The sequence below is a fragment of the Trichomycterus rosablanca genome, chromosome 6 (genome assembly GCF_030014385.1).
Source record: "Trichomycterus rosablanca isolate fTriRos1 chromosome 6, fTriRos1.hap1, whole genome shotgun sequence".
Taxonomy (NCBI): Eukaryota; Metazoa; Chordata; class Actinopteri; order Siluriformes; family Trichomycteridae; genus Trichomycterus; species Trichomycterus rosablanca.
This window is the reverse complement of record NC_085993.1, coordinates 14,940,728-14,967,529: the sequence shown is the minus strand read 5'-3', so window position 1 is coordinate 14,967,529 and position 26,802 is coordinate 14,940,728. Positions and strand designations below refer to the sequence as shown.

At 39.2% G+C, this 26,802-nt stretch overlaps 1 protein-coding gene across 4 annotated transcripts in view; it reads right to left on the bottom strand.

The window, feature by feature from the left end:
* Positions 1 to 26,802, bottom strand: part of tox2 (TOX high mobility group box family member 2) — a 213,897-nt gene that overhangs the window by 61,459 nt on the left and 125,636 nt on the right. For 2 of the 4 annotated variants that reach the window (XM_062997478.1, XM_062997482.1), the window contains exon 4: positions 5,888 to 6,148. In XM_062997478.1, coding sequence (XP_062853548.1) covers positions 5,888 to 6,148 — 261 coding nt within the window. The remainder of the gene's footprint in view (positions 1 to 5,887; positions 6,149 to 26,802) is intronic. The other 2 variants (XM_062997479.1, XM_062997481.1) reach the window with 1 other exon arrangement.

Here is a 26,802-nt window from a genome sequence, read left to right as displayed (position 1 = left end):
CAACATGGCACCTCATGGCAAAGAACTCTCTGAGGATCTTAAAAGACGAATTGTTGCGCTACATGAAGATAGCCAAGGCTACAAGAAGATTGCCAACACCCTGAAACTGAGCTGCAGCACAGTGGCCAAGATCATCCAGCGTTTTAAAAGAGCAGGGTCCACTCAGAACAGACCTTGCGTTGGTCGTCCAAAGAAGCTGAGTGCACGTGCTCAGCATCACATCCAACTGCTGTCTTTGAAAGATAGGCACAGGAGTGCTGTCAGCATTGCTGCAGAGATTGAAAAGGTGGGGGGTCAGCCTGTCAGTGCTCAGACCATACGCCGCACACTACATCAAATTGGTCTGCATGGCTGTCACCCCAGAAGGAAGCCTCTTCTGAGGTCTCTACACAAGAAAGCCCGCAAACAGTTTGCTGAAGACATGTCAACAAAGGACATGGATTACTGGAACCATGTCCTATGGTCTGATGAGACCAAGATTAATTTGTTTGGTTCAGATGGTCTCAAGCATGTGAGGCGGCAATCAGGTAAGGAGTACAAAGATAAGTGTGTCATGCCTACAGTCAAGCACGGTGGTGGGAATGCCATGGTCTGGGGCTGCATGAGTGCAGCAGGTGTTGGGGAGTTACATTTCATTGAGGGACACATGAACTCCAATATGTACTGTGAAATACTGAAGCAGAGCATGATCCCCTCCCTCCGGAAACTGGGTTGCAGGGCAGTGTTCCAGCATGATAATGACCCCAAACACACCTCTAAGATGACCACTGCTTTATTGAAGAGGCTGAGGGTAAAGGTGATGGACTGGCCAAGCATGTCTCCAGACCTAAACCCAATAGAAGATCTTTGGGGCATCCTCAAGCGGAAGGTGGAGGAGCGCAAAGTCTTGAATATCCGCCAGCTCCGTGATGTCGTCATGGAATAGTGGAAAAGCATTCCAGTGGCAACCTGTGAAGCTCTGGTAAACTCCATGCCCAGGAGAGTTAAGGCAGTTCTGGGAAATAATGGTGGCCACACAAAATATTGACACTTCAGGAACTTTCACTAAGGGGTGTACTCACTTTTGTTGCCGGTGGTTTAGACATTAATGGCTGTATATTGAGTTATTTTGAGGGAAGAATAAATTTACACTGTTATATAAACTGCACACAGACTACTTTTCATTGTGTCAAAGTGTCATTTTGTCAGTGTTGTCCCATGAAAAGATATACTTAAATATCTGCAGAAATGTGAGGGGTGTACTGACTTTTGTGATACACTGTATATATATATATATATATACAGGGGTTAATAATAATAATAATAATACATTTTATTTATATAGCGCTTTTCAAGATACTCAAAGACGCTTTACATAAGACAAATAATCAAAACAAATACGTACATACACCATACAAATCATAGTACAAAATCAAAATAGTACATCAACATCAAGAATAATTGATTGGACAAAATAACTGAAACACCTGGTTTTAGACCACAATAATTTATTAGTATGGTGTAGGGCCTCCTTTTGCGGCCAATACAGCGTCAATTCGTCTTAGAAATGACATATACAAGTCCTGCACAGTGGTCAGAGGGATTTTAAGCCATTCTTCTTGCAGGATAGTGGCCAGGTCACTACGTGATGCTGGTGGAGGAAAACGTTTCCTGACTCGCTTCTCCAAAACACCCCAAAGTGGCTCAATGATATTTAGATCTGGTGACTGTGCAGGCCATGGGAGATGTTCAACTTCACTTTCATGTTCATCAAACCAATCTTTCACCAGTCTTGCTGTGTGTATTGGTGCATTGTCATCCTGATACACGGCACCGCCATTGGATGCACATGGTCCTCCAGAATGGTTCGGTAGTCCTTGGCAGTGACGCGCCCATCTAGCACAAGTATTGGGCCAAGGGAATGCCATGATATGGCGTCCTCTTGCGTCCACAGTTAATCCTGTTGGATGTGGTTTGTCCTTCTTGGTGGTATGCTGACATTACCCTGGATACCGTGGCTCTTGATACAGCACAAAGACTTGCTGTCTTGGTCACAGATGCGCCAGCAAGACGTGCACCAACAATTTGTCCTCTTTTGAACTCTGGTATGTCACCCATAATGTTGTGTGCATTGCAATATTTTGAGCAAAACTGTGCTCTTACCCTGCTAATTGAACCTTCACACTCTGCTCTTACTGGTGCAATGTGCAATTAATGAAGATTGGCCACCAGACTGGTCCAATTTAGCCATGAAACCTCCCACACTAAAATGACAGGTGTTTCAGTTATTTTGTCCAACCCCTGTATATATATTCGAATGTTGAGCAGTGACTATTTCTAAGACAAAAATGTGTCAGGATGGGAGTTGACCATGAGGAATGTGTGCTATTCTGTAGCTGTCATATTGATTGAATTATTATTTTAGGGATAAAAGAAAAACTGACACTGAAGAATTGAATCCAAAATACCTGTTCAGATGAGGCAGAGATTAAACTTTAGAATAATCCTGGTTTTCTAGCCTCTCTTTTTCCGTTTTAAATTCCTGGTAAATATAGTGTGTGTGTGTGTGTGTGTGTGTGTGTGTGTGTGTGTAGTAAATGATGAAGCATATTTTATGTAACTCAGAATGACTCATATAGTTCTGATGTAAATCATAAAAATTCCTTGTATTCTACAACATCAGTTTTATATTCTATGGAGTGCCCAGGAGCCAGATGTGATCTTGTAATAAGAATACACATCTGGAGAAACATGTGTGCCAATTCAACTAAATGGTCGTCGGGAACAGATTCCTTTCAAATTGTATAAGCCAATCCGACAACTAAATTTATCAATAGACAAGTACAATACAGGACCAAAAGTATGTGGACACCTGCTCATGAGCTTGTTGGAAATGCCAATCTAAAACAAGACAAGCACATTAGAACCTTGTGAAAAGCATTTCCAGAAAAGAGTCTGTAACAACTGCAAAAGGGAGCTTTATATTAGTGTGGGAATTTGTGCCTATTCAGTAAAAAGAGCATTTGTGAGGTCAAGAACAAGTAAGGTACTTAGCCTAAAATACAGTGATGTGAAAACGCTGATATGAAATGCGTCTTTGTGGTTTAATATAATCTAAACAATATGTTTAATAATAATAATAATAATAATAATAATAAAAATAATAATATTTTTTGATAATAATAATTAAATAATAATTAAATTAATAATAATATAAAAATAAATCAATAATAATAATAATAATAGTGAATACATTAATAATACTTTTACTACTACTAATAATAATAATATAAAAATAAATCAATAATAATAATATGGAATGCATGAATAATAATAAAAATAATAATAATATATTCTGGATATTGTAAATTAGCAAACAAGTGCTGAACTTTATATTGCTTGTGGCTGGAGTAAGCAGAGGAGACAACACAATTTAATCTCAATAATAATAAATTAAAAATAATAAATAAAATAAAAAAAATTCTGATAATAATAATAAATAATAATATAAAAATATATCAATAATAATAATAGTAAATACATTAATAATAATAATAATGATGACAGTAAATTAATAATAATAATAATAATAACACTGAATAAATTAATACTACTTTTACTACTACTACTACTATTAATATAAAAATAAATCAGTAATAGTAACACAGAATGCATGAATAATAATAATAATAACAATAAAAATAAATTAAAATATATTAATAAAAATTATAGTGAATACATTAATAATAATAATAATAATAATAATATATATATATATATATATATAATATAGCAATAATAAGTTCAGCACTTTTTTGATAATTTACAATATCCAGAATATATATATATTTATATATATATACAGTGTATCACAAAAGTGAGTACACCCCTCACATTTCTGCAGATATTTAAGTATATCTTTTCATGGGACAACACTGACAAAATGACACTTTGACACAATGAAAAGTAGTCTGTGTGCAGCTTATATAACAGTGTAAATTTATTCTTCCCTCAAAATAACTCAATATACAGCCATTAATGTCTAAACCACCGGCAACAAAAGTGAGTACACCCCTTAGTGAAAGTTCCTGAAGTGTCAATATTTTGTGTGGCCACCATTATTTCCCAGAACTGCCTTAACTCTCCTGGGCATGGAGTTTACCAGAGCTTCACAGGTTGCCACTGGAATGCTTTTCCACTCCTCCATGACAACATCACGGAGCTGGCGGATATTCGAGACTTTGCGCTCCTCCACCTTCCGCTTGAGGATGCCCCAAAGATGTTCTATTGGGTTTAGGTCTGGAGACATGCTTGGCCAGTCCATCACCTTTACCCTCAGCCTCTTCAATAAAGCAGTGGTCGTCTTAGAGGTGTGTTTGGGGTCATTATCATGCTGGAACACTGCCCTGCAACCCAGTTTCCGGAGGGAGGGGATCATGCTCTGCTTCAGTATTTCACAGTACATATTGGAGTTCATGTGTCCCTCAATGAAATGTAACTCCCCAACACCTGCTGCACTCATGCAGCCCCAGACCATGGCATTCCCATCACCATGCTTGACTGTAGGCATGACACACTTATCTTTGTACTCCTCACCTGATTGCCGCCACACATGCTTGAGACCATCTGAACCAAACAAATTAATCTTGGTCTCATCAGACCATAGGACATGGTTCCAGTAATCCATGTCCTTTGTTGACATGTCTTCAGCAAACTGTTTGCAGGCTTTCTTGTGTAGAGACTTCAGAAGAGGCTTCCTTCTGGGGTGACAGCCATGCAGACCAATTTGATGTAGTGTGCGGCGTATGGTCTGAGCACTGACAGGCTGACCCCCCACCTTTTCAATCTCTGCAGCAATGCTGACAGCACTCCTGCGCCTATCTTTCAAAGACAGCAGTTGGATGTGACGCTGAGCACGTGCACTCAGCTTCTTTGGACGACCAACGCGAGGTCTGTTCTGAGTGGACCCTGCTCTTTTAAAACGCTGGATGATCTTGGCCACTGTGCTGCAGCTCAGTTTCAGGGTGTTGGCAATCTTCTTGTAGCCTTGGCCATCTTCATGTAGCACAACAATTCGTCTTTTAAGATCCTCAGAGAGTTCTTTGCCATGAGGTGCCATGTTGGAACTTTCAGTGACCAGTATGAGAGAGTGTGAGAGCTGTACTGCTAAATTGAACACACCTGCTCCCTATGCACACCTGAGACCTAGTAACACTAACGAGTCACATGACATTTTGGAGGGAAAATGACAAGCAGTGCTCAATTTGGACATTTAGGGGTGTAGTCTCTTAGGGGTGTACTCACTTTTGTTGCCGGTGGTTTAGACATTAATGGCTGTATATTGAGTTATTTTGAGGGAAGAATAAATTTACACTGTTATATAAGCTGCACACAGACTACTTTTCATTGTGTCAAAGTGTCATTTTGTCAGTGTTGTCCCATGAAAAGATATACTTAAATATCTGCAGAAATGTGAGGGGTGTACTCACTTTTGTGATACACTGTATATATATATATATATACAGTATATATATATATATATATATATATATATATATATATATATATATAATATATTCTGGATATTGTAAATTATCAAAAAAGTGCTGAACTTATTATTGCTTGAGGCTGGAGTAAGCAGAGGAGACTTAATCTCAGTATTAAATCTGCGGTATGCATGCTCACCTCAACATTATATATCGCCCCAGTGTATTTTTATTCTGAGACTCTTGATTAAGATTTGCTTTAGAAAACTCCACTGCATATAAGATCAAGCCACTAAGGTGCTGTATGAATATCATTAAATCCATTCATCCACCTATTCATCCATTCTATAGGCCCAGTCCTCATTCTTTTTCCATCATTCACGTTTGTCCGCAAGAACCTTAACAGTGAGAAAGAGACTCACCGAAGGCATCTGGCCTGAGAGCAGGTGACCGTCCTGCGCTAGCATGTTGGACATCATGAGGGCTGGCAGCTCGGGGTACGAGTACGGATTAATCAGGCTGTTATGGGGCAGTGAGTGACACAAGTAGCTGGACTCTGGGTCCATCAGATGAAGCAGGGGTGGCTCTGGGTGGTTCGGTGGAGTAATAGGAGGAATCTCATAGTCCTCGTCGCCCCCACCTCCTCCGTTTCCACTGCCCCCTCCTTGCCCAGAGTAGTTCTGCTGAAATGAGAAGAGAAGAAAAATAATGGCATCATAAAATCTAACACAGATAGACAGAATTTACCTGTAAATCACAAATCAAAGATATATGGGGTGATATTCAGGCTTGAGCTGTTTGAAAGAGGTGAAAAACAATCGTTATCTGAAAAGCAGGGTGTTATTATGAACTGTCCGTGACGCTTATCAGAACAAGCTCTGATTAGTAATTAGTATGTCTGATTTTGCATTAGAATTGCTCCAAGTTGGCCGAACCATAGAATTATGCATAGATGTAATCAGTGTGCTACTGTATCAGAGGATTACCTCTTCCATTGATGAAAGAATAATTTTATATCATGTCTTATACATACTAATACACGACTGCATCTTCCTCTGATCAACCACATCAATTTACATCTGGATTTGACAGATGAAAAATATGACTCTGCATTCTACAAAAAAGAAATGAATTTTGAAACAACTAAAAGCCAGAGAAACAGAGGGAGTGAGAGAGAGAGAAATAGCAGGGGTATTCAAGGGGGAATGAAAAGCAATTTTGTGGGAGGCGATCTGACTGGAGCCCCTTCCATAATGACTGAGTCAAATTAATCATCAGAAATAATATTCCGCTGTCAACCATTCAAGAGCTTTTTTAATAGAATTTTTATGATTCATGTCTGCCTGTATACATCAAACAGTCAGTTCTGCAACATTTCAGAAATCAATTCAATATCATCTTTGTGTTGCCTGTCATCTTTCCTCACCCGACAGCCATTTATCTTGCAAACAAATACTTTTAGCAAATCCGTGCTTGAAGAAGAGGACAGAGACAAGGATCCAGAGTCACCTCACTAGTGTGTATTACTTAAATAAAAGACCTCTATTTCTATGCTGTCACAATAATTCACCTTTCCCCAAGGCTGGAAGGTAACAGGAAATATTTTTGACCTTTTTTTTTTCTATTGCTCCCATATTTAGGAGTTTCAACAGGCTTGGTACAGTTTATATGCAAGAAGATAGTAGTAGCCCAGTGGGTAGAGCTTTGGCCTAACAATCTGAAGACTGTCAGTTCAAATCCAGCCTCTGCTATGCAACCACTGTTGGGCCCTTGAGCAAGGCCCTCAACCCTGTCCACTCTAATTGTGCTGCACAATGGCCGACCCTGTGCTCTGACCCCAGCTTCCAAACAAGCCGGGCGGCATGGTAGCTAAGTGGGTAGCACTGTCGCGTCACAGCAAGAAGGTCCTGGGTTCGATCCCCAGGTGGGGTGGTCCGGGTCCTTTCTGTGTGGAGTTTGTATGTTCTCCCCGTGACCGTTTCCTCCGGGAGCTCCGGTTTCCTCCCACAGTCCAAAGACATGCAAGTGAGGTGAATTGGAAATACAAAATTGTCCACAACTGTGTTTGATTTAATCTTGAGAAGTGATGAACCTTGTGTCATGAGTAACTACCGTTCCTGTCATGAATGTAACCAAAGTGTAAAATATGACGTTAAAATCCTAATAAACAAACAAACCAAACAAGCTGGGATATCCAGAAAAAGCATTTTATTGTACTGTACACCTGTATATGAAGGTATGACAAATAAAGGCATTCTTTAACCTTTTTCTAAAGCAACCCTGGTATGTTATCAGGGCTTGTGACTGGCACTGACAAGTGCACCTCCCTGTTTTGGCTACCCCCTTGGACATTAGCCAATCATGTCCATGCAGATGCCAGACTGGCCAGTAGCACAGATGTAATTAAAAATCCTGGATCCCCATATCTGAGTGGAGGTGGGCTAGCATGCTTTACCACTGTCCCACCTGAGCACCCAGTACAACAAATAATAAAACAGTAAAATGCAAAAAGTGTAAGAACCAAAAACAAGCCAGAAGATAATTTGGACAATCTTGAATGCTCAAACATTCAAGTTTGAGTTTTGAGTTTTATATGAACCATTTAAATCTGTTTATGAATTCTTTTTGTGTACAAAAATACTATTTACGTGTGTTTTCCTGTTTACATTCAAAGCAACAGTGAGCAGTAATAAACAAATGTTGGCACAGGTCTCGGGAGTGCATTTTTTAATTCTTCACATTTTCTAACCAATGACTTGTTGTTGGGATGATTAAAAGGAATTTTGGGTTTGGCCCATTTTTTCCAAGGACTGTACAGTTACAATCAGAAATACAGAAATTAAAGATTATACCTCTAAACTATGAATCTAAATAATAATAACAGTGTTTTTAATTTGAATGATACAGGGAATGAACAAAGAAAATGAATCATGTAGTATTTTAGAGCAGCAGGATATTTTATTAATACTGCTATGTCACAATTATACAACCCTTATATAATATTGCTGATCTTAAAATCTACTGCTTGTCTGTATGACCCAAAGTTACAGCAGTGATGGGTTATAGGAACACCACGCTGAGAATCAAGTGTTCAAGATGTTGCAATCAGGGTGAAAACTAAGGAGCTGTCAAAAATCTGAGAGAGGAGATGATTTCATTGAACCAAAAAAGCAACGAGTTTAAGAAGATTTCCAAAAATTTGAGCATTTTTCTTGGAGACAATTCAATGGCACTAGAAACTTTTGCACAAGAAGAATGGACCGTTGCACAAGAGAGATGTCTGAAGCTTGTTAGCACTTACTGAAATCACTTATTAGAGGGCATTAAGGCTGAAGGATGTTCCACCGAGTACTGAGACTGGGGGTTAAATGTCTGACATTTGTCAAGAGAACTAGATGTCCACTCAGTTTTATACATCTTAAAAGGTTCACTATATATATATACTGTATATACACCGATCAGCCATAACATTAAAACCACCTCATTGTTTCTACACTCACTGTCCATTTTATCAGCTCCACGTACTATATAGAAGCAATTTGCAGTTGTACAATTACTGACTGTAGTCCATCTGTTTCTCTGCATGCTTTGTTAGCCCCCTTTCATGCTGTTCTTCAATGGTCAGGACCCCCCCAGGACCACTACAGAGTAGGTATTATTTAGGTGGTGGATCATTCTCAGCACTGCAGTGACAATGACATGGTGGTGGTGTGTTAGTGTGTGTTGTGCTGGTATGAGTGGATCAGACACAGCAGCGGTGATAGAGTTTTTAAACACCTCACTGTCACTGCTGGACTGAGAATAGTCCACCAACCAAAAATATCCAGCCAACAGCGCCCCATGGGCATCGTCTTGTGACCACTGATGAAGGTCTGCATTTGTCACTGCAGTGCTGAGAATGATCCACCACCTAAATAATATCTGCTCTGTGGTGGTCCTGTGGGGGTCCTGACCATTGAAGAATAGGGTGAAAGCAGGCTAAAAGGTATGTAGAGAAACAGATGGACTACAGTCAGTAATTGTAGAACTATAAAGTGCTTCTATATGGCAAGTGGAGCTGATAAAATGGACAGTGAGTAAAGAAACAAGGAGGTGCTTTTAATGTTATGCCTGATTGGTATATATATATATATATATACTGTATAAACATATATACATGTGTATTCATTGACTGGCACACTGACACATTAACCCACCTTACCTACGTAGACATAAGGGCCGTTAGGTTAAAAATTGCATCTTCTGCATGTTTTTCAGATAAGGACCTGTGGACCAATCTGGCAATATCAGGTAAACATACCAAACTCGTCACAAATACTTTCCTATCGTCTAAGTTTAAAACCAGCTCCCCAGTACCTGCTGTGTCACTGTATGGCCCACATAAAAAACATTGGTGCATGTTCAAGTTTGCATGTTCCCCCCTGTGGATGAATGCTTTTTGAGACACTGTATGAGATCTTGGGGTTATGTAATCCATATATTCATAAAAAGAAGCAGCTTTCCAAATTTAGCCCTATTACAGTCACAAACATTATAATGAAGCTAAGAAAAGATGTGTTTATTTTTAAAAGTATTGTTAAGGCCATTGATTAGCCACTTTGTCCAAAGAATACCTTTGTTTTCCAGTTAGTGGAAAATATGCCACTGGCTGCAATGTGATTTGCTCATTGGCAATATTTTCCTGCCGGGGTTTGGATATTAATTTTCTAAATGGTTGCTTTGAAGACAGATGTCTTTGTAGAGCTTCGGGGCCTCCCTGTTATTGTTTGGTCTAATGGATGTGAAAACGAACATTTCCTGAGATTCAATTTCCCTCATAATTGTTGGAAGGAAACTTAATTGTCTGTTGTAAACATTGAGGGGCATTGTGTGAAGAGAGTCCCTCGCTGCGTCCTCCCGAGATTTCTCACGTCCATGATCTATAACAACCAGGCTCTGGATTATGAGGCAATACTGTTGGACGTGGGAACTGTTTTAGCCATTAAATAATAGACATACGTTATATTTGCATCCTTACAGACAAGAGGACAAGCCTGACAGGCATTAGTGGCATATGTTAACTAAATCTGTGTTGTATGCTACTGACTTTTGCTTCTGCACATTGAACATGAACAGGTAAACAATTGGAAAAATGTCAGTGTTAAAGATGCAATATGTAACTATGAGACAGTCGTAAACATCTGTAGTAGAAATATGTTATGGCAGTCTGCAATGAATTACTTTATTTGCAAGGTTTAATCTGATAGTTGCAGTGACAAATCAATAAACATCAACCAAGTATTCATGGTTAAATAAAGTGGGTTATTGTTTAAATATAGGCTCAATCTTTAAAGTTTGAACAATGGGTGGTATTAAGCCTTAAGTCATGCTGACTATGACAGTTCTTTCTAGAGTTCTTTCCTCTTACCCCTAATACCGGCCAGCTTCTCATTGCTGTTATTATTTCTACAACCTGAAGCCGTCCCCTTTTAGTGGAACATTAAATGTAGCACTTTAGAGCAAGGTTATAATCAACTTAACTTCATATAGCATTTCTGTCATAGCACTGCCCAGCTTCATGAAGCCCAGCTTTATGGACAGTCTGGTCTATATTTCTCCTGTGGACTTCTATCCAAGCTGTGGATCACACCAGCTCCTTCAGGCTCTAGTTTGCTTTTCTGACTAATGTTTTCCCTTACCTTAGTCACTGAATTTTTGTGGACGGCCTCCTTAAGGCATGATTTTTTTCATCGGTTTTTCATTAAAACAAGCTGGAACATGGACTCACATCTGACCACAGAACAAATTTTCGCTGTCCTTCAATCCATCAGAAAACTTTCGGGCATTTCCATGTAAAATGTATGTGTGAATTTCTCTTCACATAGCAGAGTTTCAGGTTAGATTTGTTGATGCAGTGATGGACTGTGTTAGGTGACGATGGTTTTCCAAAGCACTCTCAGGTTCATGTGATTGTATTAATTACAGTAGGATTACAGTTTCATAATGACATCTGAGGGCTTGAGGGTTATGCACATTTAACAGTGGTTTCTAGTCCTGACCTACACAGACTAAGATTTTCTAGATTCCCCAGATCTTTTCCTGATAGGGTGGCACGGTAACTAAGTGGCTAGCACTGTTGCCTCACAGCAAGAAGGTCCTGGGTTCGATCCCCAGGTGGGGCGGTTCGGGTCCTTTCTGTGTGGAGTTTGCATGTTCTCCCTGTGTCTGCGTAGGTTTCCTCCGGGTGCTCCGGTTTCCTCCCACAGTCCAAAGACATGCAAGTGAGGTGAATTGGAGACACTAAATTGTCCATGACTGTGTTCGATATAACCTTGTGTAATGAGTAACTACCGTTCCTGTCATGAATGTAACCAAAAGTGTAAAACATGACGTTAAAATCCTAATAAACAAACAAACTTTTCCTAATATTATGTACAGTCGATGGTAAAATACTTAAATTATTTTTTAAAAATTACATCTTTTATCTAACAAGTAAGTCAACCAGGGAAGTGATAGCTCAGTGGTTAAGGTACTGGACTAGTAAACAGAAGGTTGCCGGTTCAAGCCCTGCCACCACTTTTGGGTCCCTGAGCAAGGCCCTTAACCCTCAGTTGCTCATCGTGGTCAGCTTTGGATAAAAGCGTCTGCTAAATGCTGAAAATGTAAATGTAAACTTAATAAAGGGTTAAAAAAATACAACCAATTAAAATACCCCTGAAGGTATAAAAAAGGAAAAGTACTGAATTGAAAGTAGCTGAGCAAATGTCACACGTTACTACCCACTTCTGGACAGAATCAATCTCACTAGTAAAAATCCACAAATGGCACTTCACTTTTAGACATGGCGTATTAGGGGGAGAACACAAACCACATTAAATTGATGAAAAACAGCACTCATTATTATAAATGCAATCATCCACACTGCCAGCATGTTCAGTTTGGATTTTATAGCAGTACCTGCAGTGCAGTAAAATGGGATCTGAAACATTTGTAAAAATGCTGCCTTATTTAAATGCACCCAGTACACATATGCATCTCAAAATAAATCTACTGAAAATGTCATACTAACCTTTGCTTTAATAACCAGCATTTTAATAACCCACAAACTATTAAATTCTACTTTTATTTACATTAATCTCGCTGTCTTCTTGTGCATTATTATAGCCTGTTTGTATTTGTTTATATTGAGTGTTTGTAAATGGTATTTGTTATAGAGAGCATGTGCATGTACAGAACATAAAAAACTGCCTCTTTATTGATTGGGACATAGCAAAAACATGGTTTAACATTTAATTACCTTGCAATCATTACAAATTTTGGCTTTCTCAGTTAATTTAGAAAAAAAAAAATTACGACCAGTTTATACATGCAAAAGTCCACAAATAGAAAGAAAGAGCAGGACAAGTTCTTTTAAACTTATTAATGATCTCCTTCACTGATTATTAAAACATTTAAATATGTGTGTCCTGTGTCACCTTAATATTATACTTTACTAAACTAAAGTATAGCCTCGGGCTACTAACAAGTGTCCTTACACATTGTTATAGACCCCACCCCCTTTTTAGTCTGGTCTTTTCCCACCCAGCAGACTAGGTACTGCCAATTGTGTCTAGCAGAGCTGAGATTTAGAATTCCAGAGCTGGTGTGCTAGCGGAATATCACGCTGCGCCACCTGGGCGACCTTTTAAAAGCTTTTAAAGGTCCTTTTGGACCTTTGAATGTTTTTTTATACAATTTCAATTGTGAATTTGTTTGAACAGTATTGTTTGTTTATTACGATTTTAACGTCATGTTTTTACACTCTGGTTACATTTATGACAGAAAAGGTAGTTACTCGATACACAGGATTCATCAGTTCACAAGTTTTAACGCCATGGACAATTTTGTTTCTCCAATTTACCTCACTTGCATGTCTTTGGACTGTGGGAGGAAACCAGAGCTCCCGGAGGAAACCCACACAGATACAGGGAGAACAGGCGAACTTCACACAGAAAGGACCCGAACCGCCCCACCTGGGGATCAAACCCAGGACGTTCTCTTTGAATAGTAAAAATATTTGTGGATATCATTCATAGCCATTATGAAAGATGTGGACGGTTAAAACATTAAACTGAGATTGAAAATCTAAAATTAGGACAAACTCACACAGTGTTTTAAATGTTTAACAGCTACAGCTGGTTTCAAACTGTCCTGGCTGACAATGCTATGTCATAATTTATCTAAAGTAAATAAAAGTCTGTACTCATCAAATATTTGCATATGATGGAGGTTGCATAGCGGGAGAGGATGAGCTTTTCTAAAATCAATAAGCCTGGACAGTAAAAGAAGAAAGAGAAAGATAGAACACACGAGAGAAAGAGAGAGAGAGAGGATTTGTAAAGTAGCATTAGGCTCGAGCTCAGATGTACGCCCTTGACGATAAAATGTAAATCTCAAGGATGTGCCCAGCTGAACAGTTAAGAAAAAATACATAATTCATACGTCTCAATTCAAAATGTGATTGTGTGCATTACAGATTTAATGCCTGTGTGCTCCCCCCCCTCCTTTTTTTCTCCAGCCGTCTTTTAAAAGCCTAAAGTTTTTAATAGCTTGTGTGTTTTTCTATCAGAACGCATGTTGACTTTTCTGATCTTCTCGTTCTATTTTCAGACTCTTCTGTTCTGTCCCTGCCTTCAATTTTCAAGGATATTAGAACTCAATTTGGATGCAACATGGCGCTCGTGCTGAGTTTAAGGGTTTCATTTTCGAGCCTTCATTAACTGGAGCAGAGGAGCCACTCTAAAATGAAGGCTATCAAATTTCTGAGAATATTTACAATGTGTGCTGGCTATGTTCAGGCCATTTGATGGTGCTTTATTAAATGCACACACACACACACACACACACACATGCTCATTTGCTACAGAGCAGGACTACAAATTTACCAGTGCACCATTACATGGCCACAAACAGACACACACACACACACACACACACACACACACACACACACACACACTTAGTTACCAAGTTTGGAGCACTAACTAAAAGAAATCTGAACCCGCTCTAACCCACTTAAATGTGATAAGAACATGCCAAACTCCTCACAAGCTGTGCCAAAAAGCCAGAACCCTCACTCGGCAAAAGGTAGTAAACACCCCGGACAGATTGCCAGTTCATCACACACACACACACACACACACACACACACACACACACACACACACACACACACACACACATATACACACATGCTCATTTGCTGCAGATGAAAAAACACTGGGTTCAGAGCAGGACTACAACTTTACCAGTGCACCATTACATGGCCACAGACACACACACAAACACACAGACACACACACACACACACACACACACACTTAGTTACCTAGTTTGGAACACTCACTAAAAGCAATTTGAACCCACTCTAACCCACTTAGACGTGATAAGAACATGCTAAACTCTTCACAAGCTGTGCCCAAAAGCCAGCATTAAACACAAAAAACTAATACCCTATGTCTTATACCCACTTTACTAACTGCACCAATGCTCATTATGTGGGCCATGTGGTGGCACAGCAAGTTCTGTGGACCTGGGTTTAAACCTAGGTACTAGGTAAAAAAAAAATGATGAAAATTTTGAGTTTGGCATGTTCTCTTGATGTTGCCTGATTGGTTCAGTGGCTATCTCTAAAAAACAAGTAGTTGCAAACACCTAGTTTAAAGCACTCAGTAAAATAAATCTGAACCCGCTCTAACCAACTTAGACGTGACAAGAACATGCCAAACTCCTCACAAGCTGTGCCCAAAAGCCAGCATTAAACACAAAAAACTAGGACCCTATGACTGTCTTGTACCCACTTTACTAACTGCACCAATGCTCCTTATGTGGGGCATACTTGGCAGAGCAAGTTCTGGGGACCTGGGTCCAACCTAGCTGCTAGGAAAGTAGTTTGGCATGTTCTCTGATGTTGCCAGATTGGTCCAGTGGTCCTATCTCTAATAAACAAGTAGTTCCAAACACCTAGTCTGAAGCACTCACTAAAAGAAATCTTAACCCACTTAGACGTGATAGGAACATGCTAAACTCCTCACAAGCTGTGCCCAAAAGCCAGCATTAAACACAAAAAACTAATACCCTATGACTGTCTTGTACCCACTTTACTAACTGCACCAATGCTCGTTATGTGGGGCATAAGGTGGCAAAGCAAGTTCTGTGGACCTGGGATCAAACCGAGCTGCTAGAAAAGTATTTTTAAGTTTGGCATGTTCTCCTGATGTTGCCAGGTTTGTTCAATTGTCTTATCTGTGAAAAACATGAAGAAGATGCACTTGTTATCTTAATAGCCAATGTGTGAATAAGTGAGATGGGTCAATGTGTTCAGGTGTTCAGGGTCACAGTGGGTCCAAGTCACTGGGTGAAAGGTAGGAAACACCCCGGATAGGTGGCCAGTCCATCACAGGACAAACACACACACACAGCGCAATTTTGGTAGCTCCAATTAACCTGACTGCAAGTCTTTGGACTGTTGGAGAAAACTGGAGTACCTGGAGACAACCCACACAGACACATGGAGAACATGCAAACTCCACACAGAAAGGACCTGGACCGCTCCACCTGAGAATCAAACACAGGACCTTCATGCCGTGAGGCGACAGTGCTACCCACTGAATAAAGTAATTCATGTTCCTAAGTATTTAAGCATGAGGGTGGCACATTGGCTAAGTGGGTAGCACTGTCGCCTCACAGCAAGAAGGTCCTGGGTTCGATCCCAAGGTGGGGCGGTCCGGGTCCTTTCTGTGTGGAGTTTGCATGTTCTCCCCGTGTCTGCGTGGGTTTCCTCCGGGTGCTCAGGTTTCCTCCCACAGTCCAAAGACATGCAAGTGAGGTTAATTGGAGATACAAAATTGTCCATGATTGTGTTCGATATAAAATTTGTGAACTGATTAACTTTGTGTAATGAGTAACTACTGTTCCTGTCATGAATGTAACCAAAGTGTAAAACAAAACAATAATTTAAGCATGAAAAAACTCATCACATAGTTTTAAAAGACAGCATTTATTTATATGCTTCACAATGTAACCTGTATCTGGGAATTTAAATAAGACAAGCACATTTAACTAAACATTTTACTACGTTACCCTTGTGCCAATTTCAAACCAAAACTCTAACAAATGAGACTTGACAGTGGTGCCACATTTTAGTAGAAGGAAAGATTGTGATGGATTCTGGACCGCCTATAAATGTATTTTAAATAAAGAGCCGTGGCTCTTTATTTAAAATACATTTATAAGCGGTCCAGAATGCAGTCCATTCCATTTCATAAGCAGTTTGTGCAGCGATGGCTGAGAATAAAAAGTCGAGAAATTTTTTAAAAGGGAAAAAAAAAAAATCTGTCTCGTTTGGGAAGGTTTCCAAGCATGCCTGGCACAAATCAAATCCATTGTGCGCTGGCAGACTGATTACAAGTCCAACCATATGACCATGTGAGCTTCAGCCTTAACACAACAGATGCCGTTCAGCCGTAAAGTTATTTTCATCCAGTTTATTACACTGAGAACTAAAAGTTATGCTGAAAGTTTAAACATCAAACCTGGAACAGCATAGCAGCTTATTATCTCCAAACTGGGCTGAGCTTTTACTAACGACTTTTTGTGATCTTTAAAAAGAAGGAGGAGGATTAAGATGATACTCACGTTCATGTTCACTTAGTTTTTATTGCAGAGAACATCAGATTCATTTAAATATAATGTTTAGTTTCTCATTATTTTCTACATAAATATAAACCTGAGGCTTTATTATTTTGTACAAACAATGTAAGCATAAAAGATCAGATTTACTGACCAATAAGAACAAGCCAAATATCCTTTAAAGTCCTTCTGTGACACACAGCAATCTTTGATTTTAGCTTACTGTCTGTGAGGAGTTTTGTATGTTCTCCTTATGTTCATGTGGGTTAATATATAATGGAGCCAGTAAGTGAATTAGTGGGTGAATAAGTGGGTAAGTGAGTTAATTAGTGAGTGGGTAAGTTGGTGAGTGAGTGATTTATTGGGTGAGTGAATTGTGAGTGACTGAATTAGTGAGTGAGTTAATTAGTAATTAGAGTGAGTAAATTGGTGGGTGAGTGAGTGGGCCAGTGAGTGAATTAGTAAGTGGGTGAGTGAGTGAATTAGGGAGTGAATGAATGGGTGAGTGAGTGAAGTAGTGAGTGAGTGAGTGAATGAGTGAGTGAATAAATAAGTAAGTGAGTTAATTAGTAAGTAAGTAAATAAATTAGTAAATGAGCAAGTGGGTGAGTGAGTGAATACGTAAGTGGGTAAGCTAGTGAATAAATGAGTAAAAGAGTGAATAAGTATGTGAGTAAATGGGTACGCTAGTGAATAAGTGAGTGAGTGAGTGAGTGAGTAATTGGTTAGTGGGTGAGTGAATTAGTGAGTACATAAGAAAATGGGTGAGTGAGTAAATAAGTGAGTGAATGAATTAGTGAGTGAATGAATTAGTGAGTAAGTGAATTGGTGAGTAAGTGGGTGAGTAAATGAATTAGTGAGTGGGTGAGTGAATAAATTAGTAAGTGAGTTAATTAGTAAGTAAGTAAATAAATTAGTAAATGAGCAAGTGGGTGAGTGAGTGAATATGTAAGTGGGTAAGCTAGTGAATAAATGAGTAAAAGAGTGAATAAGTATGTGAGTAAATGGGTACGCTAGTGAATAAGTGAGTGAGTGAGTAATTGGTTAGTGGGTGAGTGAATTAGTGAGTAAATAAGAAAATGGGTGAGTGAGTAAATAAGTGAGTGAATGAATTAGTGAGTGAATGAATTAGTGAGTAAGTGAATTGGTGAGTAAGTGGGTGAGTGAGTAAATTAGTAAGTGAGTGGGTGAGTGATTAAATTAGTGAGTTAATTAGTAAGTAAGTAAATGAATTAGTGAATGAGCAAGTGGGTGAGTGAGTGAATACGTAAGTGGGTAAGCTAGTGAATAAGTGAGTAAAAGAGTGAATAAGTATGTGAGTAAATGGGTACGCTAGTGAATAAGTGAGTGAGTAATTGGTTAGTGGGTGAGTGAATTACTGAGTAAATAAGAAAATGGGTGAGTAAATAAGTGAGTGAATGAATTAGTGAGTGAATAAATTAGTGAGTGAGTAAGTGAATTGGTGAGTAAGTGGGTGAGTGAGTAAATTAGTAAGTGAGTGGGTGAGTGAATTAGTGAGTGAGTAAATTAGTGAGTGAATGAATTAATGAGTGAGTAAGTGAATTGGTGAGTAAGTGGGTGAGAGAGTGAACTAGTCAGTTCATTAGTTAGTAAGTGAGTGAATTAGTGGGTGAGTAAGTGAGTGAATAAGTAAACGGGTAAGCTAGCAAATAAGTGAGTGAATAAGTAAGCAGGTAAGCATGTGAAAAAGTGTGTGTGTGTGTGTGTGTGTATATCTAGTGTGGGGGTTGGAGGTCGGTACAGGGTGACAGATTCCTCCTCTTTGTAATATGCACTTATCTGCCTATATTAGTGCAACGACACAAATGATTTATGTCTGTGCACCCTAACCTTGCATGAACACACACACACACACACACACAAAGCAAGGCAGTTATCTACGATTGTCAGTGTGTGTGTGTGTGTGTGTGTGTGTGTGTGTGTGGGTGTGTGCATCTTTATCAGAGCAGAAGTTGGGGAGCGTCATCTGTTTTTATTTGGTTGGCAGTCAGCACCCGTCATAAATTATCCCTAAGACCAGACATACAATTAAGCATGTGTGTGCGTGCGTGCGTGCGTGTGCGTGTGTGTGTTTGTATGCGTGTGTTTATAAAAAGGGCAAGGTTGTGCATGTCGAATCAGCCCACACAAATATTTATTCATTCTACATTGACCATTCCGAGGACGGAAAAGGTTCAGATCTCCAGCAGCAACAAAACAATTAATTAATCACACTTAAAGTCGTTACTGTACACACTCATTCTTATTAAGCTACAAATATAACTGTGAATACGGAGCCTACACACCATCTGCTCAGACCCCAGCTTTTCTTCCAGCACATAGCTTAGGATAAAATATCTAACCCACCAATGTGCTACTGTGTGTGAGCTCATGTAAGCTTTCTATTATCTACTCTACACTCTAATATAATATCTGGCTTTTCAGGCATCACAAAGCAAGTCCACTGACACCAGAGTCATGTTACTGTAATACAAAACCAGAACACAATTCTCTTTCTCTCTTTCTCTCTCTCTCTCGCTCTCTCTCTTTCTCTCTCACAAGTTTGTAAGGAGCTAAAATAGCAAAACAACAATACAAAGTTGATTTCCAATTAACTGCTTATAACAGCTAAAGAGGAGCCCTAACAAACAGCACTTTGATTAGCTACTAACTATTTTAAATGAGGGTATCTGGTTAGTACGGCACGGTTTGGTGGGTACAGTAAGAAGGTCCTGGGTTCGATTCCCAGGTGGAGTGGTTTGGGTCCTTTTTGTTAAAGTTTGCATGTTTCCTCCCACACTACAAAAACAAGCAGTCAAGTTAATTGGAGCTACTAAAATTGCCCCTGGTGTGTGTGTGTGTGTTTGCCCTGTGAACTGGTGACCTGTCTGGGGTGTTTCCTGCCTTTCGCCCAGTAAATCGGACCCATCACAAGCCTAAATAGGATAAAGTGGTAGTAAAATATACAATGAATGAATGAATACATTGTTCGTTTCTGAACTCCTGGTGCATCGGTCACAAAAATGACTTGATATTCAGTAAATTAATGTCTAACCAGATTTTGGCAAAAAAAAATGGACCTAACATTGGACCCAGTCTAAATAGACTTGATTGTTCCCCACGAATGTTAGTCCCAATCCATCTCTTTGAAGGAAGGCACTTAAATCAATTTATTAGTCCATTTATTATCCATTTATTTAGTCCATTTAATAGTATTGACCGAAATGGGTTGTATTCCATCCTACTGCATCCTACTTTATTAAATAGTTTATCTAATTAGTGCATTACAAATTTTGTGCATTACACAAAATGTAGGATGTACAGTAGAATGGAATTTTAGCCACCACAAAAATTAATCAGGTTAGTTTTGTATGGTATGTAAGTAAATTGTGAGTGAGTAAATAAATGAGTGAGTAAATTAGTGAGTGAGTGAGTGGGTAAGTGAATTAGTGAGTGAGAAAGTGAGTGTGAGTGAATAAGTGGGTGAGTGAGTGAATTGGTGAGTGAGTAAATTAGTAAGTGAGTGGGTAAGTGGGTGAGTGAGTGAAATAGGGAGTGAGTGAATTAGTGGGTAAGTGAGTAAATAAGTGGGTGAGTGAGTGAATAAGTGGGTGAGTGAGCCAATTAGTAAGTGGGTGGGTGAGTAAATTAGTGAGTAAGTGTGCAAGTGAATGAATTAGTGAGTGAGAAAGTGGGTAAGGGAAATGTGAGTGAGTAAATAAGTGGGTGAGTAAGTGAATTAGTGAGTGAGTAAGTGGGTGAGTAAGTGAATTAGTGAGTAAGAAAGTGGGTGAGCGGGAAATTGTGAGAGAGTAAATAAGTGAGTGAGTTTTGTATGGTATGTAAGCTCTCATGGCTTGAGGTAAAAAACATATAATAATGTTAAGTGTACATAGTTAAGTGTAAAAAGCCTCGTCTCTAATGTGTGGGAAAACAAATAAAATGCTGTACAACATAAACCAAATTTGCAAGAAATAAACCTATTAGTTGCTGTAGCACTAGTGAAAATGTCTACACATTTTAAAGCAAATAACAGTGTTGTGTATCAAGTCGTTATAGTAAATATATGCTTAAAAAACTGCCAGCGACGGTCATATAATATTAACAGTAAGTCTGTTATAAGTATTGAAGCTAAGCAGGACAGTGTTGTTTAAGAAAAACATGCAAAAGGTATACAGTGTATCACAAAAGTGAGTACACCCCTCACATTTCTGCAGATATTTAAGTATATATTTTCATGGGACAACACTGACAAAATGACACTTTGACACAATGAAAAGTAGTCTGTGTGCAGCTTATATAACAGTGTAAATTTATTCTTCTCTCAAAATAACTCAATATACAGCCATTAATGTCTAAACCACCGGCAACAAAAGTGAGTACACCCCTAAGAGACTACACCCCTAAATGTCCAAATTGAGCACTGCTTGTCATTTTCCCTCCAAAATGTCATGTGATTTGTTAGTGTTACTAGGTCTCAGGTGTGCATAGGGAGCAGGTGTGTTCAATTTAGTAGTACAGCTCTCACACTCTCTCATACTGGTCACTGAAAGTTCCAACATGGCACCTCATGGCAAAGAACTCGCTGAGGATCTTAAAAGACGAATTGTTGCGCTACATGAAGATGGCCAAGGCTACAAGAAGATTGCCAACACCCTGAAACTGAGCTGCAGCACAGTGGCCAAGATCATCCAGCGTTTTAAAAGAGCAGGGTCCACTCAAAACAGACCTCGCGTTGGTCGTCCAAAGAAGCTGAGTGCACGTGCTCAGCGTCACATCCAACTGCTGTCTTTGAAAGATAGGCGCAGGAGTGCTGTCAGCATTGCTGCAGAGATTGAAAAGGTGGGGGGTCAGCCTGTCAGTGCTCAGACCATACGCCGCACACTACATCAAATTGGTCTGCATGGCTGTCACCCCAGAAGGAAGCCTCTTCTGAAGTCTCTACACAAGAAAGCCCGCAAACAGTTTGCTGAAGACATGTCAACAAAGGACATGGATTACTGGAACCATGTCCTATGGTCTGATGAGACCAAGATTAATTTGTTTGGTTCAGATGGTCTCAAGCATGTGTGGCGGCAATCAGGTGAGGAGTACAAAGATAAGTGTGTCATGCCTACAGTCAAGCATGGTGGTGGGAATGCCATGGTCTGGGGCTGCATGGGTGCAGCAGGTGTTGGGGAGTTACATTTCATTGAGGGACACATGAACTCCAATATGTACTGTGAAATACTGAAGCAGAGCATGATCCCCTCCCTCCGGAAACTGGGTCGCAGGGCAGTGTTCCAGCATGATAATGACCCCAAACACACCTCTAAGACGACCACTGCTTTATTGAAGAGGCTGAGGGTAAAGGTGATGGACTGGCCAAGCATGTCTCCAGACCTAAACCCAATAGAACATCTTTGGGGCATCCTCAAGCGGAAGGTGGAGGAGTGCAAAGTCTCGAATATCCGCCAGCTCCGTGATGTCGTCATGGAGGAGTGGAAAAGCATTCCAGTGGCAACCTGTGAAGCTCTGGTAAACTCCATGCCCAGGAGAGTTAAGGCAGTTCTGGGAAATAATGGTGGCCACACAAAATATTGACACTTCAGGAACTTTCACTAAGGGGTGTACTCACTTTTGTTGCCGGTGGTTTAGACATTAATGGCTGTATATTGAGTTATTTTGAGGGAAGAATAAATTTACACTGTTATATAAGCTGCACACAGACTACTTTTCATTGTGTCAAAGTGTCATTTTGTCAGTGTTGTCCCATGAAAAGATATACTTAAATATCTGCAGAAATGTGAGGGGTGTACTCACTTTTGTGATACACTGTATATGACTACAACTAAATTAAATAGTAAGCCTATTTCTGATACGTTTATATTAAAGACCTTGGTTGTTTTGTGGAATGAAGGTGTGGGTGCATTTTCAAAACATAATATTATTAGAAATCAAAGCTGGCACCTGTGATACTCCTAAATGTCTTTAAATGAAAGCAAGAAATGCATAAATAATTAAATGAGAAAATTAAATATCTCAATAAATCTTAATATCTCAATAATCACAATAAAAAAACTGCACATGGTTTTAGTTTAAGCTTTTAGTTTTAAAAAACAATGTGCAAAAATGAAACACTTGGTAACAGGGGCATGGAACCAGAGCTATTTAGCCATCATGGCTGTATGGCTGTCTGGCTAAATTATTTTGATATAATGCAGGTTCTGGTGCACTGTGTGGTACAAACACTCTTTTTTAACGATGTTTCCATATTCACCGTGGAGCTGTTTAAGTTCTGTAGTGTATAATTTGAAGTAGATCTCATTCAGGCCTTAAACTAGCAGATTTTCCTCTTTAATAAGAAAACATTCTAGTATTTATTTCTCAATCTGGTATTTAAATTAGGTATATGTTATATGCAAAGGTGGGTAGACCTGCAAAAACATAAGCAAGTAGGGATAAAATACAATCTAATGAAAATACTACGCGAGGAAAAGATTTATATTTCGGAACAGGCAGCGGTGATGAAACTAAAACCAGTTAGAGTGAATAAATGGAGACGAAATAATGCTAAACCCATACATTAGCATATGCATTATATACAGGATGCACATCACTTATGGTTTTATTTATTTACCCCACCGTATTTCAGTGCATCTACTGACAGGAACATATTTCCACACAGCAGTTATGATGCATCACAAATGTCTTGCTATACACTACCCATGTAGAGAATGAAATAATGGCAATGATACAACCACACAACCACCACAAAGAATGCCATTTAAAGAATTGCCACCTTTACAGATTTCATGTAAATTGTAAGCAAATTAAATTGTACACTGACTTTAGGAATGATAATGTGTTTATTAAAATGCAAAAAAAAAGAAAGAGAAAGAAATGAATTAAAGGCAACAGGATGGTGCGACAGGGAGTAAAGATGCCACACAGCTACAGGGTCATGGGGTATTGGGTTCAATCTTGACCTCTAGTTACTGTCCATAAGGGCTATGGCATGTGCTCCCCATGTCCCCATGTGTGTGTTTTCTCCAGGTACTTTAATTTCCTCCTACCCCAAAAAACATTTCTGTAGGTAAGTTGGCTGGTCTAAGTTGCTCCACTTTGTTTAGGTAAACGTTTAAGAAGGCTTCTCTCTCTCTTTCTCTCTCACACACACACACACACACAAGTTTGTAAGGTTGCTAAGATAACAAAAATGACAATACAAGGTTGATTTCCAATTAACAGCATTTATCAGCTATAAAAGGAGCCTTGACATTAAGCACTTTAATTATCGGCACTAACAGAATTTCAAAGAGGCTAAATGGTTGGTACAACAAGATGGCTCGGTGGGTAGGACTTTCATCTCACAGCAAGAAGGTCTTGGGTTCGATTTCTAGGTGGAGCAATCCGGGTCCTTTCTGTGTGGAGTTCTTCCCACAGTACAAAAAGTCCAGTCCATAAAGAGTATGGCATGTTCTCCCCATGTCTGTGTGTATTTTCTCTAGGTACTTCAATTTGGCTGGTCTAAGTTGCTCCACCTTGTTTAAGTGGATTTAAGTTGGTTGGCTGGTCTAAGTTGGCTGGTCTAAGTTGCTCCACCTTGTTTAGGTGGATTTAAGTTGGTTGTCTGGTCTAAGTTGCTCCACCTTGTTTAGATGGATTTAGGTTGGTTGGCTGGTCTAAGTTGGCTGGTCTAAGTTGCTCCACCTTGTTTAGGTGGATTTAAGTTGGTTGTCTGGTCTAAGTTGCCCCACCTTGTTTAGATGGATTTAAGTTGGTTGGCTGGTCTAAGTTGGCTGGTCTAAGTTGCTTCACATTGTTTAGGTGGATTTAAGTTGGTTGGCTGGTCTAAGTTGGCTGGTTCTAATATGACATTAACTGTTTCTGTTTTCAATTAACCAATTCAACATGGTAAAAAGAGGGAAAAGTACAACTAATACAAATACACTTAAAACCTTCCATCAGTAACTTGTTACAGTGAATAAACTCTTGAAGTTGTAGCTAATTAGAAGAGATGTGATAGTTTAACCTCCTCTCTCATGTCAGAAAGCATGTTTTGTTTTTCTTCAGACTAGACTTCTATATTTCCGTCTCTCTGCAGACCTGCCTCTTGGTTTTCCCTTTGCTCTGAGGGTCAGGAGGTCACTCTCCCTATAAAACAAGCCTAGTCCTTTTATGTCAAACTTGATTAAGAATGTGTGAGGTAAATATAGGTCAGAGTGACCTGACTGGTTGGTGGCACTGATCCCTCCTGACATATCAAATACAAAACTAAAAATCAGTTTCACTTATTCAGAAATAGACTAAAAGTATGCGGACATCTAACCATAAGCTTGTTGGACGTCCTAGACCTGAACCTTCTTTGAGAGTTTTAAAAGTGTCTTAAACTTTTTGAATATTTATTCAAAAAACATTAGTGAGGTACTGGTGTAGGTTCAGAAGGTCTGTCTCGCAATTGCTGCTTTAATTTTTAGGTTCTGCTTTAATCAAATTCAGTTTAGAGCTCTGTGCAGAAAATGTGAGTTCCTCTACAACAAAATTTTCCAATCTAGCTTCATGGACCTTGCCTTGAGCACAGGGGCACAGTCATGCTTTAACAGTAAAAGTCATTTACAGGTTTTATATTATTTACACCCAGGGTAAAAATAAATAAATAAATAAATAATATATATATATATATATATATATATATATATATATATATATATATATATATATATATATATATATATATACACCAATGTCCAGAGATACTTTTACTATACTATCAGTGTGGGGGTTTATCCCACTCATGTCCATAGTTAAAGACAGATTTTATTTAACATAATGCTACCACTGCTGCTGCCTTACTAATTTCCATATAAAAAGCAGGCTAGTCATGCATGTAAGAACTAGAATGGCAACTGTCTATCAAAAGACTAAATTCATCTGTCCCTGTACCGCTGGGATCCAGGGTTTGAATCCCGTGTGGCATTATCGGTCAGTCAGTCAGGCATCTATATACAGACATGATTGGCTATGTCTGGAAAGTAGGGGGGGAGGCTGAGGCACCGAGATGTATTGGCGTCCTGTCTGGGGATCTGTTCCTGCATTGTACCATGTGGTTCCAGGTAAACCGGACCCATTGAGACCCTGAGCAGGATAAAGAGGTGGTAAATATGAAATAAACAAAATATACTATATAAAAGACCAAGCAGTTAGAAAATTGCTACAGATGACACATAGAGGGTGCTCACAGGAGCTTTCTTCCCAAAAAACATGCAGAAGGACAACTGGCTTCACTAAATAATTACTAGGTGTTAATGAACTGGTAAGTAAGTGGTCACTTCTAATATATGGTGCACTATCCAGCGCACGCAACCCACTGCAACCCTGACCAAGATAAAGTGGTTTAAAAAACACAACCTGATTAATAAATATTCAACAGAGATAGTGGTCAGTGTTAGTTCAGTGGTTAAGGTACTGAACAAGTGATCATATGGTTGCCCAATTCTGTTCAATCCCCACTACCGCCAATAGCTTTAATAGCTTAAAAAAATTGACCAAGGGTCTGGTAGCACTGTTGCTACAGATGACATAGTGTTTGCTGCATACTTGAGTTTTCTTCCCAAAAAACATGCTAAAGGAGGAAAGGCTACCCTAAATAATCACTAGGTGTTAGTGAATAGGTAAGTAAGTGGTCACTTCTAATATACTGGTGCAC